Source organism: Lepisosteus oculatus, chromosome 14, assembly GCF_040954835.1.
Source record: "Lepisosteus oculatus isolate fLepOcu1 chromosome 14, fLepOcu1.hap2, whole genome shotgun sequence".
In the NCBI taxonomy this organism is placed as follows: domain Eukaryota; kingdom Metazoa; phylum Chordata; class Actinopteri; order Semionotiformes; family Lepisosteidae; genus Lepisosteus; species Lepisosteus oculatus.
In genome coordinates, this window is record NC_090709.1 from 41,581,214 (window position 1) to 41,600,811 (window position 19,598).

At 59.8% G+C, this 19,598-nt stretch overlaps 1 protein-coding gene across 1 annotated transcript in view; it reads right to left on the bottom strand.

The window, feature by feature from the left end:
• Positions 1 to 569: 569 nt before the first annotated feature.
• Positions 570 to 19,598, bottom strand: part of LOC138242480 (large proline-rich protein BAG6-like) — a 33,915-nt gene continuing 14,886 nt past the window's right edge. The window contains 17 exon segments of the mRNA XM_069198022.1: positions 570 to 1,093; positions 2,425 to 2,571; positions 3,634 to 3,741; positions 3,918 to 4,055; positions 6,444 to 6,524; positions 6,609 to 6,743; positions 7,785 to 7,909; positions 8,446 to 8,548; positions 9,042 to 9,095; positions 9,732 to 9,901; positions 10,310 to 10,631; positions 10,739 to 11,136; positions 12,727 to 12,805; positions 14,285 to 14,619; positions 15,156 to 15,218; positions 16,431 to 16,698; positions 16,816 to 17,022. Of these exon segments, the coding sequence (XP_069054123.1) occupies positions 995 to 1,093; positions 2,425 to 2,571; positions 3,634 to 3,741; positions 3,918 to 4,055; positions 6,444 to 6,524; positions 6,609 to 6,743; positions 7,785 to 7,909; positions 8,446 to 8,548; positions 9,042 to 9,095; positions 9,732 to 9,901; positions 10,310 to 10,631; positions 10,739 to 11,136; positions 12,727 to 12,805; positions 14,285 to 14,619; positions 15,156 to 15,218; positions 16,431 to 16,698; positions 16,816 to 17,022 (2,832 nt within the window). The 3' untranslated portion in view covers positions 570 to 994.

Consider the following 19,598-nt stretch of genomic DNA (forward strand, 5'->3'; position numbering starts at 1 on the left):
AGCCCCAACACACAGCAGATCAGGGGCAGGAGAGAGAGAGAGAGAGAGACTGTAGATCAGACTGTACAGCCCAGAGTGTCTCCTCCTACAGCCCCAACACACAGAAGATCAGGGGCAGGAGAGAGAGAGAGAGAGACTGTAGATCAGACTGTCCAGCCCAGAGTGTCTCCTCCTACAGCCCCAACACACAGCAGATCAGGGGCAGGAGAGAGAGAGACTGTAGATCAGACTGTACAGCCCAGAGTGTCTCCTCCTACAGCCCCAACACACAGCAGATCAGGGGCAGGAGAGAGAGAGAGACTGTAGATCAGACTGTACAGCCCAGAGTGTCTCCTCCTACAGCCCCAACACACAGCAGATCAGGGGCAGGAGAGAGAGAGAGAGACTGTAGATCAGACTGTACAGCCCAGAGTGTCTCCTCCTACAGCCCCAACACACAGCAGATCAGGGACAGGAGAGAGAGAGAGAGACTGTAGATCAGACTGTACAGCCCAGAGTGTCTCCTCCTACCCCCACCCCAGTACTGACCCGGCTCCGCCCACCCCAGAGAGGCACAGCACAAAATCAAACAACGGCAACAAAAGAACGTTTTATTACGATCGGGAGGAGAGCTACCAGGCCAGAGAATCAGCGGGGCGCTTGTTTGTTTGTTTTTGTTTGTTTACATTCTCCGTCCGAGAGAGAATCACCGCCAGGAAGAGGAGACGGACGCTCACACCGCGGCCAATCAGGGCGGGAGGGGAGGGCGATTGGCGGGGCGGTCGTCCAACGGCGAGCCAGGGTGAACAGGAGAGGGGGGCGGGACAAGGAGCACACACACACCGCTATGACCCAATGGGAGGAGAAGAGAGGTGGGCGGGGGAAAAAATGACGGACAGATATTCCGGCCAGCAGGCTGTATTCGGGAGTCCCCCCAAAAAAAACCAACAGCAGCAGAAGCTCGGATCTCAAGTGCATGCGACTGAGTCGGGGCGGGGGGGGCGGCGGGGGGGCGTCAGGAGTCCGGGGAGAAGGCCCGCTGGGCGCTGGGGAAGCGCGCTGGCGTGCTGTAGTCGGGGTCCTCTCGCAGGCGCTTCTGGATGTTGGACTTGACCTGCGGAGGCAGAGAGAGGGGCGGCCGGTCAGGGTCGGGGGGGGCCGGGCTGGACTGGACTCTGGACTGGACCGGACTGGGAAACAGACTGGATTCTGAACCGGACTGGACTGGACTGGACTGGACTGCACCGGACCGGACTCTGAGAACTGGACTGGACTGCACTGGACTGTGAACTGGACTGCACTGCACCAGACTGCACTGGACTGTGAACTGGACTGGGAAACAGACTGGATTCTGAACTGGACTGGACTGCACCGGACCGGACTCTGAGAACTGAACTGGACTGCACCAGACTGCACTGGACCGGACTCTGAGAACTGGACTGCACTGCACCGGACTGCACTGGACTGTGAACTGGACTGGGAAACAGACTGGATTCTGAACTGGACTGGACTGGACTGCACTGGACCGGACTCTGAGAACTGGACTGCACTGCACCGGACTCTGAGAACTGGACTGTGAACTGGACTGGGAAACAGACTGGATTCTGAACTGGTCTGGACTGGACTGCACTGGACCGGACTCTGAGAACTGGACTGCACTGCACCGGACTGCACTGGACTGTGAACTGGACTGGGAAACAGACTGGATTCTGAACTGGACCGGACTGGACTGCACCGGACCGGACTCTGAGAACTGAACTGGACTGCACCAGACTGCACTGGACCAGACTCTGAGAACTGGACTGGACTGCACCAGACTGCACTGGACCGGACTCTGAGAACTGGACTGCACTGCACTGGACTGGACCAGACTCTGAGAACTGGACTGCACTGCACCGGACTGCACTGGACTGTGAACTGGACTGGGAAACAGACTGGATTCTGAACTGGACTGGACTGGACTGGACTGGACTGGACTGGACTGCACCGGACCGGACTCTGAGAACTGAACTGGACTGCACCAGACTGCACCAGACTGCACTGGACCGGACTCTGAGAACTGGACTGCACTGCACCGGACTGCACTGGACTGTGAACTGGACTGGACTGCACTGGACTGTGAACTGGACTGCACTGGACTGTGAACTGGACTGCACTGCACCAGACTGGACTGGACTGCGAAACAGACTGGATTCTGAACCGGACTGGACTGGACTGCACCGGACTGTGGACTGCACCGGACTGTGAACTGGACTGGACTTCACTGGACCCTGCACCAGACTGCACCAGACTGTGAATTGGACTGGACCAGACTCTGAACTGGACTGGACTCCACCAGACCGGACCCTGAACCGGACTGGACTGGACTCCACCAGCCCGGACCCTGAACTGGACTGGACTGGACTGGACTGGACTCCACCGGACCGTCACGGAGCGGACCCCCACCTGCTCGACGTACGCCTCCTGCAGCTCCGGCCCGTCCAGCTCGGCCTGCAGGCTCTCGGCGCTGGTGACGGGCTTGGCGCCCACGGTCCGGGCGGCCCGCGTCACGGCCTCCGACAGGGACAGGTAGGGGCCCTCGCTCTGCACTGTCTGCGGGACGGGACGGGACAGGACAGGGGCTGTGAGCGACCGTGTCTGCCTGAGCAGCACCGCAGCTCACCGGGCTGGCCAACAGGGCTCGCTGAACCCAGAGAGAGACAGGGGACAGGACACACAGGACACACAGAGACAGGAGACAGGACACACTGAGGACACACAGAGACAGGGGACAGGACACACAGAGACAGGGACAGGACAGGACAGGGGCTGTGAGCGACCATGTCTGCCTGTGCAGCACCGCAGCTCATTGGGCTGGCCAACAGGGCTCGCTGAACCCAGAGAGAGACAGGGGACAGGACACACACAGAGACAGGGGACAGGACACACTGAGACAGGGGACAGGACACACAGAGACAGGGACGGGACAGGACAGGGGCTGTGAGCGACCGTGTCTGCCTGAGCAGCACCGCAGCTCACCGGGCTGGCCAACAGGGCTCGCTGAACCCAGAGAGAGACAGGGGACAGGACACACACAGAGACAGGGGACAGGACACACACAGAGACAGGGGACAGGACACACACAGAGACAGGGGACAGGACACACTGAGGACACACACAGAGACAGGGGACAGGACACACACGACACACAGAGACAGGGGACAGGACACACTGAGGACACACACAGAGACAGGGGACAGGACACACACGACACACAGAGACAGGGGACAGGACACACACGACACACAGAGACAGGGGACACACTGAGGACACACACAGAGACAGGGGACACACTGAGGACACACACAGAGACAGGGACAGGACGGGACAGGGGCTGTGAGCGACCGGACCCGCTCTGAGGACTGTGTCTGCCTGAGCAACACCGCAGCTCATCGGGCTGGCCAACAGAGCTCGCTGAACCCAGAGAGAGACAGGGGACAGGACACACACGACTCACAGAGACAGGGGACAGGACACACACGACACACGACTCACAGAGACAGGGGACGCACTGGACACACACGACACACAGAGACAGGGGACGCACTGGACACACACGACACACAGAGACAGGGGACACAGGGGACGCACACAGCGAGAGAAGGGGGGTCTCACCTTCCTGCGCTTGGCCGGCATGCCGCTGAGGTAGGCGTCGCTGAGGGGCGGCTGGGACTTCATCTTCCTCTGAGTCTGCAGGTCCTGTCTCATGATGGGCACCCACTCCTGAGAGAGAGAGGGAGAGAGGGGGGAGAGAGGAGGGAGAGAGAGGGAGGAGAGAGAGGGAGGGGGGTTAAGGGGAAACACGGGTGCTGCTGGACTATACACGCCACTTGCACAGAGAGACGGCTCCATCCATGCGCGTGTGGGGGGGGGGGGGGCTGGGCGGGTTCGAGTCTCACCGGCGGCACAGCCGCGGCCCAGGGCTCTCCCTCCGGCTCCTCCCTCTGCGCCGCCGCGGCGACCGTCTCCCCCGACGACGCCATGGCCTCCTCCGCAGTAGTGGCCGGAGTGGGTGAGGCAGAGGAGGACTCCTCCATCTGGACAGAGGAATAGGAGGGTGGGGGGGGGTGGTCACTCTTGGGGGTCTCAGCCCGTACCTCCTGTGCTTTCACTGACCGGTGCGACTGGCCCCTCTGTCCACACAGCAGTCAGTGCGCCAGCGTGCGTGTGTGTGTGTTCACGTGAGCACCAGTGTGAGTGTGACCGCGTGAGCAGGCAGGAGAGCACCAGTGTGAGTGTGACAGCGTGAGCAGGCAGGAGAGCACCAGTGTGAGTGTGACAGCGTGAGCAGGCAGGAGAGCGCCAGTGTGAGTGTGACAGCGTGAGCAGGCAGGGGAGCGCCAGTGTGAGTGTGACAGCGTGAGCAGGCAGGGGAGCGCCAGTGTGAGTGTGACAGCGTGAGCAGGCAGGGGAGCGCCAGTGTGAGTGTGACAGCGTGAGCATGCAGGAGAGCACCAGTGTGCACGAGACACAGCGCCAGTGTGAGTGTGACCGCGTGAGCAGGCAGGAGAGCACCAGTGTGAGTGTGACAGCGTGAGCAGGCAGGAGAGCGCCAGTGTGAGTGTGACAGCGTGAGCAGGCAGGGGAGCGCCAGTGTGAGTGTGACAGCGTGAGCAGGCAGGGGAGCGCCAGTGTGAGTGTGACAGCGTGAGCAGGCAGGAGAGCGCCAGTGTGAGTGTGACAGCGTGAGCAGGCAGGAGAGCGCCAGTGTGAGTGTGACAGCGTGAGCAGGCAGGAGAGCGCCAGTGTGAGTGTGACAGCGTGAGCAGGCAGGGGAGCGCCAGTGTGAGTGTGACAGCGTGAGCAGGCAGGAGAGCGCCAGTGTGAGTGTGACAGCGTGAGCAGGCAGGAGAGCGCCAGTGTGAGTGTGACAGCGTGAGCAGGCAGGGGAGCGCCAGTGTGAGTGTGACAGCGTGAGCAGGCAGGGGAGCGCCAGTGTGAGTGTGACAGCGTGAGCAGGCAGGGGAGCGCCAGTGTGAGTGTGACAGCGTGAGCAGGCAGGGGAGCGCCAGTGTGAGTGTGACAGCGTGAGCAGGCAGGGGAGCGCCAGTGTGAGTGTGACAGCGTGAGCAGGCAGGGGAGCGCCAGTGTGAGTGTGACAGCGTGAGCAGGCAGGGGAGCGCCAGTGTGAGTGTGACAGCGTGAGCAGGCAGGAGAGCGCCAGTGTGAGTGTGACAGCGTGAGCAGGCAGGGGAGCGCCAGTGTGAGTGTGACAGCGTGAGCAGGCAGGGGAGCGCCAGTGTGCACGAGAGAGAGCGCCAGTGTGAGTGTGACCACGTGAGCACGCAGGGGAGCACCAGTGTGAGCGTGACCACGTGAGCATGCAGGGGAGCACCAGTGTGCACGAGACACAGCGCCAGTGTGAGTGTGACAGCGTGAGCAGGCAGGGGAGCACCAGTACGCACGAGAGAGCACCAGTGTGAGTGTGACCGAGTGAGAATGCAGGGGAGCACCAGTGTGCACGAGACACAGCGCCAGTGTGAGTGTGACCGAGTGAGAATGCAGGGGAGCACCAGTGTACACGAGACACAGCGCCAGTGTGAGTGTGACAGCGTGAGCAGGCAGGAGAGCACCAGTGTGCACGAGACACAGCGCCAGTGTGAGTGTGACCGCGTGAGCAGGCAGGAGAGCACCAGTGTGCACGAGACACAGCGCCAGTGTGAGTGTGACCGCATGAGCAGGCAGGGGAGCACCAGTGTGCACGAGACACAGCGCCAGTGTGCACGAGAGAGAGCACCAGTGTGAGTGTGACCGCGTGAGCATGCAGGAGAGCACCAGTGTGCACGAGACACAGCGCCAGTGTGAGTGTGACCGCGTGAGCAGGCAGGAGAGCACCAGTGTGCACGAGACACAGCGCCAGTGTGAGTGTGACCGCATGAGCAGGCAGGGGAGCACCAGTGTGCACGAGACACAGCGCCAGTGTGCACGAGAGAGAGCACCAGTGTGAGTGTGACCGCGTGAGCATGCAGGAGAGCACCAGTGTGCACGAGACACAGCGCCAGTGTGAGTGTGACCGCGTGAGCAGCCAGGGGAGCACCAGTGTGCACGAGACACAGCGCCAGTGTGCACGAGAGAGAGCACCAGTGTGCACGAGAGAGAGCACCAGTGTGAGTGTGACCGCGTGAGCATGCAGGGGAGCACCAGTGTGCACGAGACACAGCGCCAGTGTGCACGAGACACAGCGCCAGTGTGAGTGTGACAGCGTGAGCAGGCAGGGGAGCACCAGTGTGCACGAGACACAGCGCCAGTGTGCACGAGACACAGCGCCAGTGTGAGTGTGACAGCGTGAGCAGGCAGGGGAGCACCAGTGTGCACGAGACACAGAGCCAACGTTGTCAGTGTGTGCGCCAACGTAAGTGTGTGTGCGCGCGCGCGTGCGTGCAATTGCACGACGGGGTCGGTGTGGCCAGCGCTTCCTTCCTCACCTCTGCGCTCGGGGGCTCCTCTTCAGCCCGTGGCTCTGACACTCGCTCCTCCTCCTCCTCCTCCGCCGCCGCCGGCTCGCCCTGACAACACAGGAGAGAGAGAGAGAGACGTCACCGCTGACCGCTGACCCCTCACCCCCGACCCCGGCACGGCGCGGGACGTACCTGCGTGTGCCGGACGTAGGGCAGGACCTGCTCCTCGGTCACCGGCATGTGCTCCAGAATGACCTGCAGCCGCATGGCCATCATGGTGGTCAGCCAGTTGACCAGGGAGGGGTTGACCTCCGCAGACATCCTCCTCTGAGGGCGACAGAGGGACACCGTGACAAAACAGAAACAACTGACCGACTGACCAGCTACTGCTGGCAGCCCATAGAGAGAGAGAGGTGGACACACTGACCGGTTACGACTGACAGCCCATAGAGAGAGAGGTGGACACACTGACCGGTTAACACTGACAGCCCATAGAGAGAGAGGTGGACACACTGACCGGTTAACACTGACAGCCCATAGAGAGAGAGGTGGACACACTGACCACTGACTAGAGCCTACAGAGAGAGAGAAGATGTGGACACTGACTAGAACCTACAGAGAGAGAGAGGTGGACACTGACCAGAGCCTACAGAGAGAGAGAAGGGGTGGACACACTGACCAGAGCCTACAGAGAGAGAGAGAAGAGGTGGACACACTGACCAGAGCCTACAGAGAGAGAGAGAAGAGGTGGACACACTGACCAGAGCCTACAGAGAGAGAGAGAAGGGGTGGACACACTGACCAGAGCCTACAGAGAGAGAGAAGGGGTGGACACACTGACCAGAGCCTACAGAGAGAGAGAAGGGGTGGACACACTGACCAGAGCCTACAGAGAGAGAGAGAGAGAGAGAGAGAGAGAAGAGGTGGACACACTGACTAGAGCCTACAGAGAGAGAGAGAGGAGGTGGACACACTGACCAGAGCCTACAGAGAGAGAGAGAGAAGGGGTGGACACACTGACCAGAGCCTACAGAGAGAGAGAGAAGAGGTGGACACACTGACCAGAGCCTACAGAGAGAGAGAAGGGGTGGACACACTGACCAGAGCCTACAGAGAGAGAGAGAGAGAGAGAGAAGGGGTGGACACACTGACCAGAGCCTACAGAGAGAGAGAGAGAGAGAGAAGAGGTGGACACACTGACTAGAGCCTACAGAGAGAGAGAGAGGAGGTGGACACACTGACCAGAGCCTACAGAGAGAGAGAGAGAAGGGGTGGACACACTGACCAGAGCCTACAGAGAGAGAGAGAAGGGGTGCACACGCCCACGCCGCCCCCCGCCCGCGGCCCACAGACGCGAGAGAGACTCACGATGCGGTGGTTGATGACGGCCGTCAGCGAGCTCTGCTCCCCCCGCAGGCAGTACAGGTTCAGGGCCAGACACTCGAACAGGCCCTGGTTGCACAGCTCCAGCAGCCGCTGGCCGAACGTCTGGTCTGGGGTGGGCGGAGGGGGGTCAGGGGTCAGGGGGCGAAAACAACCCTGATGAGCTCCACGGCAGAGAGAACAGCGCAGCTCGCAGGCTCCCGGAAGAAATACCCCCCCACCCACCACCACCACCACCTTTCCTTTCGCTGAACAGGAAACCAGACTCTCTTCTGGGATTTGGCAGAAGTGCATGATGGGAAGGCGGGAACCTTCCCATCCGGCCAGAGGGACTGGCCAGTGGGAACAGCGAGCGCTGCGGCACTGGCGTATCCCTACGCCACATGTCTTCAGGGGGAGACGGGAACTATTTTACGCGCCGAACGGGATGCCTTTTGCTGGCGAAAAAATAAATAACAGCGGACATTTTGCCCTTTTACTCCCACTCTCGTCCGTGTGGTAGTTAAACGATAAATGATCTCACCCAGCTGTGTCCTGAGAGAAGCCGGGGTATCGGCTTCAACCACAGGGGCTGGGCGGCTTGTTCCCCACCCCCACCGCCCTTTGTGTAAAGAAGAGGGGAGGGGACGGGGGGGAGACTCCTCACCTGTGCTGCGCAGGATGTGAGTGGCGATGCGGATGAACTGCTCCGTCAGGAACTCCACGTTGGTCTGAGTGATGTTCACTCCCTCCCGGACGCTGACTGTGGACTGGAGAGAAACCAGGAGCACACCAGAGGACAGGAGACACAGTGAGAGAGAGGAGATCACAGGGAATCACTCAGTCATAAACACACACAACAGGACAGGAGACACAGTGAGAGAGAGAGATCACAGAGAATTCCTCAGTCATAAACACACACAACAGGACAGGAGACACAGTGAGAGAGAGAGAGGAGAGCACAGAGAATCCCTCAGTAATAAACACACAACAGGACAGGAGACACAGTGAGAGAGAGAGACACACACACACAACAGGACGGGAGACACAGAGGACCCTTCAGTAACAAACACACAGAACAGGACAGGAGACACAGTGTGAGAGAGAGAGAGGAGATCACAGAGGACCCCTCAGTAATAAACACACACCACAGAGACAGAAGACACAGCGAGAGGGAGGAGATCACAGAGGACCCCTCAGTCACAAACACGCACACCACAGAGACAGGAGACACCGTGAGAGAGAGAGGAGAGATGGCCTTACGAAGCTCTCGGTGATGTACTCCTCCAGATTGTGAATGAGGTCCTCAGCAGCAGCCTGCAGGAAATCAACGGAGCTCTTAAAGAGCAGCTCTCCCTCCGCTGGTACGTCCACACCGGGGACAGAGACCCAGGCTCAGGGGGACATGCCAGCAAAGCCTCTGGAACTGAACCGAGAGGCAGAGACAGGCCCGGGCCCAGACAGCGAGACGGATGAACAGAGACAGGCCCAGAGAGAGAGACAGGGGCACAGGAGCAGAGAGAGAGAGAGAGAGAGAGAGAGAGAGAGAGAGAGAGAGAGAGAGAGAGAGAGAGAGAGAGAGAGAGCAGGGGCACAGGAGCAGAGAGAGAGAGAGAGAGAGAGAGAGACAGGGGCACAGGAGCAGAGAGAGAGAGAGAGAGAGAGACAGGGGCACAGGAGCAGAGAGAGAGAGAGAGAGAGACAGGGGCACAGGAGCAGAGAGAGAGAGAGAGAGAGACAGGGGCACAGGAGCAGAGAGAGAGAGAGAGACAGGGGCACAGGAGCAGAGAGAGAGAGAGACAGGGGCACAGGAGCAGAGAGAGAGAGAGAGAGACAGGGGCACAGGAGCAGAGAGAGAGAGAGAGAGACAGGGGCACAGGAGCACCATCTCGCAGGTCTGCCCCTGCGTGGTCAGTCTGCCCCTGGCGCCACGCCGCCCCCCCGCGCGCTCACCCGGATGTTGGCGTCGGTGGGCTCGCGGCCCTGCAGGTACTGCTCGGTGAAGAAGGCCCGCAGCTGGGGCTGGATCCGGCCCAGGGGCTGGTGCTGCCCGTGCAGCAGCATCACCATGTCCACCATGGAGAAGCGCTGGCAGATCAGGGACAGCAGGTCGCCGAAGAAGCCTGGGAACGGGGGAGAGGGGGGGGCTGAGCGAGGCTGGGCAGCTTGTTCCCCACCCCCACCCCCCTCTGTGTACAGTAGAGCCCCCTGTCCTGACTGGAGGAGCTCACCCAGCTGTGTCTGGAGAGAAGCCAGGGTATCGGCTTTGTTCCACACCCCTGCCACTCTCTGTGTACAGAAGAGCCTCCTGTCCTGACTGGAGGAGCTCACCCAGCTGTGTCTGGAGAGAAGCCAGGGTATCGGCTTCAACCACACGGACTGGGCAGCTTGTTCCACACCCCCGCCACTCTCTGTGTACAGAAGGGCCCCCTGTCCTGACTGGAGGAGCTCACCCAGCTGTGTCTGGAGAGAAGCCAGGGTATCAGCTTGTTCCCCACCCCCGCCCCCCTCGGTGTACCAGCGGTCCGTACCCACGGCGGCCCCGGAGCCCGGCTCGAAGATGTTGCTGGTCTGGGACAGCCGCTGGATGAAGTCGGCGATGCTCTCGCTGCTGCCCTGCGGGGAGCCCAGGGACCCCATCATGGAGGAGAGCACCCCCTGCACGATGCCCGTGAAGAACTCCGGGCTCAGGGACTCCCCCCCGGCCTGCGCCTGGGCCTGCGGGGGGCTGCCGGGGGGGGGCGGCGGCGGCGGGGCCGCTGGGGAGCCCTGCTGGGGGGGCGGCTGAGGCTGAGGAGGCTGATGACGAAGATCAGAGGGCTGGGAGGGGGGAGGGAAGACTGGCTGAGCAGCCTGTGGAGAGAGAGAGAGAGAGAGAGAGAGAGAAAGAGGGGGTCACCCCTGTCCCTCCCTCCTCCGAGGTTCCCCACCTCCCGCCTGTACCCCCCCATCGCACTGACCTGAATGAAGTCCGCCACCCCCTGGATGAAGGCGGGGACCCCTGGCATGGTGATGGTGATGGACGGGGGGCTGGCGCCCCCTACTCCCCCTCCTCCTCCTCCTCCTCCTCCTCCTCCTCCTCCTCCTCCTCCTCCTACGCCCCCCATGACCCCCCCTGGGGGGGCACCCCCCCCCGTCGTCGTCGTGGTGGTGGTGGCGGCCGCCCCGCCGAGGAGGGAGCCCAGCAGCTGGGCCAGGTTGGGCTGGGGAGGGGCGGGGCCCGGGCCGGGGGGCGGGGCCGGGGGCGGGGCCTGGCCGGCGGGGGCCGGGGCGGTCTCGGAGAACGCGAAGGAGGAGGAGGAGGAGGAGGAGGAGGAGGAGGAGCTGGAGGAAGAGCTGGTGTGCTCGCCGGACGCAGCTGAGGGGGGAAAACAGAGGACGAGACGTTACAGGAAATGAACTCCCAGTATCTAACCGTTAGACACGCGCGCGTATCTCACAGGTTCTCGGCCGGCACGCACACACCGAGAAACCGAAAGGCCGCACACGACCCCCTCTTCCTGCTCGGAAGCCGTCGTCCCCCCCAACCCCCCCCCACCCCAGCTCAAATCGGGAAATCGGAAGCGGATCGAAGCGTACTGATCAAACGCACAACAAGGGTGTGCGCTACGTCATGTCCAAGTTGTGCAGTGATCGTGAATGCAGTGAAAACTGTGTGTCCCTGTAGTCACTACAGGTGATCTGCTGAAGGAGCTGCAGGTGGGCTGTTCGGCGGTCTTACTGCCTGGAGGAAGGAGCTGGGCCCTGATCTGTTAGACTCTGACCGAATGCTCCTTAACTGGAAACAATAAAATCGATTGCAGTGACCCGCGGTCGAGATGCGGTCTGACCAGGTAATCCGCACCAGGCAATCCTGCAGGCGGTCATGAAGAGAACTGATGCGAGGAGGTTGGAGCGCCCTCTGGCGGAGAGGAGGGGGACCGTGGCCATCAGAGCGCGGTAGAAACGGAATAAAATGAACTCCGCCCGGGCTCAATATCGAGAGAGCTGCGATCTGTCCAGGGTGTGTGCAGTATATACAATTAGTGCAGTGATGCTGAATGCAGTGAAAACTGTGTGTCCCTGTAGTCACTACAGGTGATCTGCTGAAGGAGCTGCAGGTGGGCTGTTTAGCGGTCTTACTGCCCGGAGGTAGGAGCTGCGCCCTGATCTGCTGGACTCCGAGCAAACGCTTCTTGACTGGAAACAACGGGATCGATGACAGTGACCTGCGGTCGAGACGCGGTCGTTCCCGAATGATCCCAATCAGAATTAACAGCGGGACCTGCAGGCGACGAGCCTCGCAAATTCATCTTTCAGGCGGGGGGGCCTGACCACCGTCCCAGCCTGCTGGCGGAATCTGTGCCCTGTACCCAGAGAGTGGCAGGAGCTGTGAACTCCCGCTGCACCCCCATGCCAAACGCGTGCCGAACCTCCGCGCTCCTCCCTCCCTGGACTGAACTGCCTTCCTCTGTACCGAACTCCCTGACGGCGAGGGAATGTTTATACCAAACTCCCCGATAAGGCAGGAGTGTTTTAAGTGCTTTCCGAGTCCAGGAGTGTCCTGAGAAAGCTACAGGAGGGGGAGGGTGTAGAGAAACGTGTGTATATATCACCTGTGTAGAGCCACGTCCCCCCTGAGCTACTAAACCTACTATAGTCCTTACTGTGGTCCCTTGTCCGCCTACTATAAAGCTTGGCTGGACGAACAGACACTTCAGGCTCGAACCTCTTGGTTTCTACAAGTCCTAAAAAATAAACGGAACAACTACACTGTCCACAGCAGGAGGTCCGCAAACAGCTCAGATCTGAAACCGACTGCTGTGAGGCACCAGGAAGCTGAGAACGATCATCCCACGGGACACAAGGAGAAGTTGGCCAACGGGGGGGTTTTAAACTCAGAAACCGATGACCGATGACCGGTTGGTGGCTGACTGGGGTGGAGGGACGGCCGGAGAGGTGGACTCACTCATGTGAACGGGCATCAGCAGCTGTCCCACCAGCCCATTGATCATCTGGGAGAGAGAGGCGTGAGGGATGGAGCCAGCCTAAAGAAACAGAGAGAGGGGTTCACACAGACACACTGACTGACTGGACACTCCAGTACATGAACACTGCACTGAGAGAGAGAGAGGGGTTCATACAGACACACTGACTGGACACTCCAGGACATGAACACTGCACTGAGAGAGAGAGGGGTTCATACACACACACTGACTGGACACTCCAGTACATGAACACTGCACTGAGAGAGAGGGGGGTTCATACAGACACACTGACTGGACACTCCAGTACATGAACACTGCACTGAGAGAGAGAGGGGTTCATACAGACACACTGACTGGACACTCCAGTACATGAACACTGCACTGAGAGAGAGGGGTTCATACAGACACACTGACTGGACACTCCAGGACATGAACACTGCACTGAGAGAGAGAGGGGTTCACACAGACACACTGACTGGACACTCCAGTACATGAACACTGCACTGAGAGAGAGAGAGGGGTTCATACACACACACTGACTGGACACTCCAGGACATGAACACTGCACTGAGAGAGAGAGAGAGAGGGGTTCATACAGACACCCTGACTGGACACTCCAGTACATGAACACTGCACTGAGAGAGAGAGAGAGAGGGGTTCATACACACACACTGACTGGACACTCCAGGACATGAACACTGCACTGAGAGAGAGAGAGGGGTTCATACAGACACACTGACTGGACACTCCAGGACATGAACACTGCACTGAGAGAGAGAGGGGTTCATACACACACACTGACTGGACACTCCAGTACATGAACACTGCACTGAGAGAGAGAGGGGTTCACACAGACACACTGACTGGACACTCCAGTACATGAACACTGCACTGAGAGAGAGAGGGGTTCACACAGACACACTGACTGGACACTCCAGGACATGAACACTGCACTGAGAGAGAGAGAGGGGTTCATACAGACACACTGACTGGACACTCCAGTACATGAACACTGCACTGAGAGAGAGAGGGGTTCATACACACACACTGACTGGACACTCCAGTACATGAACACTGCACTGAGAGAGAGAGGGGTTCATACAGACACACTGACTGGACACTCCAGTACATGAACACTGCACTGAGAGAGAGAGGGGTTCATACAGACACACTGACTGGACACTCCAGTACATGAACACTGCACTGAGAGAGAGAGAGGGGTTCATACAGACACACTGACTGGACACTCCAGGACATGAACACTGCACTGAGAGAGAGGGGGGTACATACAGACACACTGACTGGACACTCCAGGACATGAACACTGCACTGAGAGAGAGAGGGGTTCATACAGACACACTGACTGGACACTCCAGTACATGAACACTGCACTGAGAGAGAGAGGGGTTCATACAGACACACTGACTGGACACTCCAGGACATGAACACTGCACTGAGAGAGAGAGGGGTTCATACAGACACACTGACTGGACACTCCAGGACATGAACACTGCACTGAGAGAGAGAGGGGAGTATTACCTGCATGCCAGCCTGGCCGGGCACCGTTGCTCTCAGGTTGATGGACGGGCCGCGGGGGCCCAGGCTGGGGGGCCGGGGGGTGAAGGAGGGGCGGGTGATGACCACTCTGGCCTGGGCGGGGGGGAAGGGGCCCCCCTGGGGCTGCTGTCCCGGTCCCTGCTGCTGCTGCTGGTGCTGCTGCTGCTGCTGCTGCCCTACCTGGCCAACCCCAGCAGGGACGCCGGCGCCCCCGGCGGCCGCCGTCGCCATGGAGATGGCCTGCTGGGTGATCTGGTGCACGACGGCCTGCATGAACTCCGGGGGCAAGCCGGGGATCTGCATCGAGACGCCGCCACCTACAGGCCACGAGGGATAACTGCACTTAAGGTCAGTCCCACACAGGAGAGGACGTATTTCCTTTACTCCATGATTAACACTTCCTGTTCATCCGTACTCATCTCACTAGGGTAGTTCTGCAGACACACACACACTGACCCCTCCAGGACCAGGACTGGACAGCCCTGCTTTAAAGACCCCTGGAGACTCTGCAGACACACACACTGACCCCTCCAGGACCAGGACTGGACAGCCCTGCTTTAAAGACCCCTGGAGACTCTGCAGACACACACACACTGACCCCTCCAGGACCAGGACTGGACAGCACTGCTTTAAAGACCCCTGGAGACTCTGCAGACACACACACACTGACCCCTCCAGGACCAGGACTGGACAGCCCTGCTTTAAAGACCCCTGGAGACCCTGCAGACACACACACTGACCCCTCCAGGACCAGGACTGGACAGCCCTGCTTTAAAGACCCCTGGAGACTCTGCAGACACACACACACTGACCCCTCCAGGACCAGGACTGTGAATACCGGCGGCGTACTGACCAGAACTCTGTCCAGGGGCCGGAGCAGAGCCAGAACCGGGCATTTGGTTTCCTGCGCCTGAATCTGGAGAGTCAGAGAGATGAAGATAACGTGTGTGAGAGAGAGAGAGAGAGATTCAGAATGAGAGACAGGGAGTGTCACAGGGACAGAGTGAGACAGGGAGTGTCACAGGGACAGAGTGAGACAGGGAGTGTCACAGGGACAGAGTGAGACAGGGAGTGTCACAGGGACAGAGTGAGACAGGGAGTGTCACAGGGACAGAGTGAGACAGATTCAGAGTGGGAGACAGGGAGTGTCACAGGGACAGAGTGAGACAGATTCAGAGTGGGAGACAGGGAGTGTCACAGGGACAGAGTGAGACAGGGAGTGTCACAGTGGCAGAGTGAGAGATTCAGAGTGGGAGACAGGGAGTGTCACAGCGGCAGAGTGAGACAGGGAGTGTCACTGTGGCAGAGTGAGAGATTCAGAGTGGGAGACAGGGAGTGTCACAGTGGCAGAGTGAGAGATTCAGAGTGGGAGACAGGGAGTGTCACAGCGGCAGAGTGAGACAGGGAGTGTCACAGGGACAGAGTGAGACAGACTCAGAGTGGGAAACAGGGAGTGTCACAGGGACAGAGTGAGACAGGGAGTGTCACAGTGGCAGAGTGAGACAGGGAGTGTCACAGTGGCAGAGTGAGACAGGGAGTGTCACAGGGACAGAGTGAGACAGATTCAGAGTGGGAGACAGGGAGTGTCACAGGGACAGAGTGAGACAGGGAGTGTCACAGCGGCAGAGTGAGAGATTCAGAGTGGGAGACAGGGAGTGTCACAGGGACAGAGTGAGAGATTCAGAGGGGGAGACAGGGAGTGTCACAGGGACAGAGTGAGACAGGGAGTGTCACAGGGACAGAGTGAGACAGATTCAGAGTGGGAGACATGGAGTGTCACAGGGACAGAGTGAGAAAGAGACAGTGACAGAGAGACACAGAGATATAGAGAGGGAGAGAGAGAGAGGGGGGGGGGGTGGGGGTCTTGCTCAGTAGGAAAGCCTGTGACTCCAGATCAAGAGGTCCCCTCCGTCCTCAGCCCTCTGTCTCTCAATAATGTTGCCTCCCCGATCATGCCGCAGTGCGTCTGTTCTGTAAACGTCTGCAGGCGCCATACCGACTCCGCCCGGACCGAGGGGAGAGACGGAGGAGCCACTGGTCCAGAAACACAGCCCTCAAGACACCCCCACCCCCCCCCGACATCCAGAACCGAAGAAGAGAAAGAGCCTGGTGGACAGGCGGAACTGACCGTCGATGTTCATCTGCATCATGACCATGGGCTCCATGGTCTGGTGGGTGATGCGGATGACCCGGGGCTGGGCGGCGGTGGGCGGGGCCTGGGCGGAGCCAGGGGCGGGCTGGGGCGGAGTCGGGGCCGGGACGGGCGGGACCTGGGGCTGGGGCCCGCCCCCGGGCTGGTCGGTGGGAGGGGCTGGGGGAGGGGCCCCGGGGGCCGCCTGCCCCTCCCCTGCCTGGCGCCCATTGGCCGTCATGGTGACAGTGGTCCCCAGGTTTATCTGCGGGAGGCAGGGGACACGATGACGATGATGACGACGATACTTCCTCCCCCTCCCCCCGAGGGTCACGAACACCCCCGACCGGAACGAGGACGGGCCGCGGCGGAGGTGGCTCACCTGGATGGGGATGTTGGGCAGGCCGCCGGGCTGCAGGACCACGGGGGACATGTAGTGGGCCATGGGCCGCACCACGTGCAGGTGGCGGGGGGGGCCGGACGACAGGTTGCAGCGCAGGTCGCTGAGGGACACCAGGGCGTTGCCCAGCAGGCGCAGGGCCTCCCCCACCAGGTTGAGAGTGCGCTGGTCCTCCTCCCGCTCCTGAGTCTGGGGGACGGGGGGAGACGGGGGGGTCACTGGCTGACTGGACACCAACAGGGCGTCTAGCTAAGGACCAGGGAGAACGAGACAAACTCTTCTCCCTGGTGTGAACTTGTACTGACACAGAAACCGAGCCGGATTCACTCTCCTCCCGGGTGGGAACCTGCGCTGACACAGAAACCAAACCGGATTCACTCTCGTCCCGGGTGGGAACCTGCACTGACACAGAAACCAAACCGGATTCACTCTCGTCCCGGGTGTGAACCTGCACTGACACAGAAACCGAACCGGATTCACTCTTCTCCCTAGTGTGAACCTGTACTGACACAGAAACGGAACCGGATTCACTCTTGTCCCAAGTGTGAACCTGCACTGACGCAGAAACCGAACCCGATTCACTCTTCTCCTGGGTGTGAACCCGTACTGACACAGAAACCGAACCAGTTTCACTCTACTCCCAAGTGTGAACCCGTACTGACACAGAAACCGAACCAGATTCACTCTTGTCCCAAGTGTGAACCTGCACTGACACAGAAACCGAACCCGATTCACTCTTCTCCTGGGTGTGAACCCATACTGACACAGAAACCGAACCAGTTTCACTCTACTCCCAAGTGTGAACCCGTACTGACACAGAAACCGAACCGGATTCACTCTTCTCCCGGGTGTGAACCTGCACTGACACAGAAACCGAACCGGATTCACTCTCCTCCCGGGTGTGAACCTGCGCTGACACAGAAACCGAACCAGATTCACTCTCCTCCCGGGTGTGAACCTGCACTGACACAGAAACCGAACCGGATTCACTCTCGTCCCGGGTGGGAACCTGCGCTGACACAGAAACCGAACCGGATTCACTCTCCTCCCGGGTGTGAACCTGCACTGACACAGAAACCGAACCGGTTTCACTTTTCTCCCCGGGTGTGAACCCGCACTGACACAAAAACCGAACCGGATTCACTCTCGTCCCGGGTGTGAACCCGCACTGACACAGAAACCGAACCGGATTCACTCTCCTCCCGGGTGTGAACCTGCACTGACACAGAAACCGAACCGGATTCACTCTCCTCCCGGGTGTGAACCTGCGCTGACACAGAAACCGAACCGGTTTCACTCTCGTCCCGGGTGTGAACCTGCGCTGACACAGAAACCGAACCGGTTTCACTCTCCTCCCGGGTGTGAACCTGCACTGACACAGAAACCGAACCGGATTCACTCTCGTCCCGGGTGGGAACCTGCGCTGACACAGAAACCGAACCGGTTTCACTTTTCTCCCCGGGTGTGAACCCGCACTGACACAAAAACCGAACCGGATTCACTCTCGTCCCGGGTGTGAACCCGCACTGACACAGAAACCGAACCGGATTCACTCTCCTCCCGGGTGTGAACCCGTACTGACACAGAAACCGAACCGGTTTCACTCTCCTCCCGGGTGTGAACCTGCACTGACACAGAAACCGAACCGGTTTCACTCTCCTCCCGGGTGGGAACCCGCACTGACACAGAAACCGAACCGGATTCACTCTCCTCCCGGGTGTGAACCTGCACTGACACAGAAACCGAACCGGATTCACTCTCCTCCCGGGTGTGAACCTGCACTGACCCAGAAACCGAACCGGATTCACTCTCCTCCCGGGTGTGAACCTGCACTGACACAAAAACCGAACCGGATTCACTCTCGTCCCGGGTGTGAACCCGCACTGACACAGAAACCGAACCGGTTTCACTCTTGTCCCGGGTGTAAACCTGCACTGACACAGAAACCGAACCGGATTCACTCTCCTCCCGGGTGTGAACCTGCGCTGACACAGAAACCGAACCGGTTTCACTCTCGTCCCGGGTGTGAACCTGCGCTGACACAGAAACCGAACCGGTTTCACTCTCCTCCCGGGTGTGAACCTGCACTGACACAGAAACCGAACCGGATTCACTCTCGTCCCGGGTGGGAACCTGCGCTGACACAGAAACCGAACCGGTTTCACTTTTCTCCCCGGGTGTGAACCCGCACTGACACAAAAACCGAACCGGATTCACTCTCGTCCCGGGTGTGAACCCGCACTGACACAGAAACCGAACCGGATTCACTCTCCTCCCGGGTGTGAACCCGTACTGACACAGAAACCGAACCGGTTTCACTCTCCTCCCGGGTGTGAACCTGCACTGACACAGAAACCGAACCGGTTTCACTCTCCTCCCGGGTGGGAACCCGCACTGACACAGAAACCGAACCGGATTCACTCTCCTCCCGGGTGTGAACCTGCACTGACACAGAAACCGAACCGGATTCACTCTCCTCCCGGGTGTGAACCTGCACTGACCCAGAAACCGAACCGGATTCACTCTCCTCCCGGGTGTGAACCTGCACTGACACAGAAACCGAACCGGTTCCACTCTTCTCCCGGGTGTGAACCTGCACTGACACAGAAACCGAACCGGTTTCACTCTTGTCCCGGGTGTAAACCTGCACTGACACAGAAACCGAACCGGTTTCACTCTCCTCCCCGGGTGTGAACCTGCACTGACACGGAAACCGAACCGGTTTCACTCTCCTCTCGGGTGTGAACCTGCACTGACACGGAAAC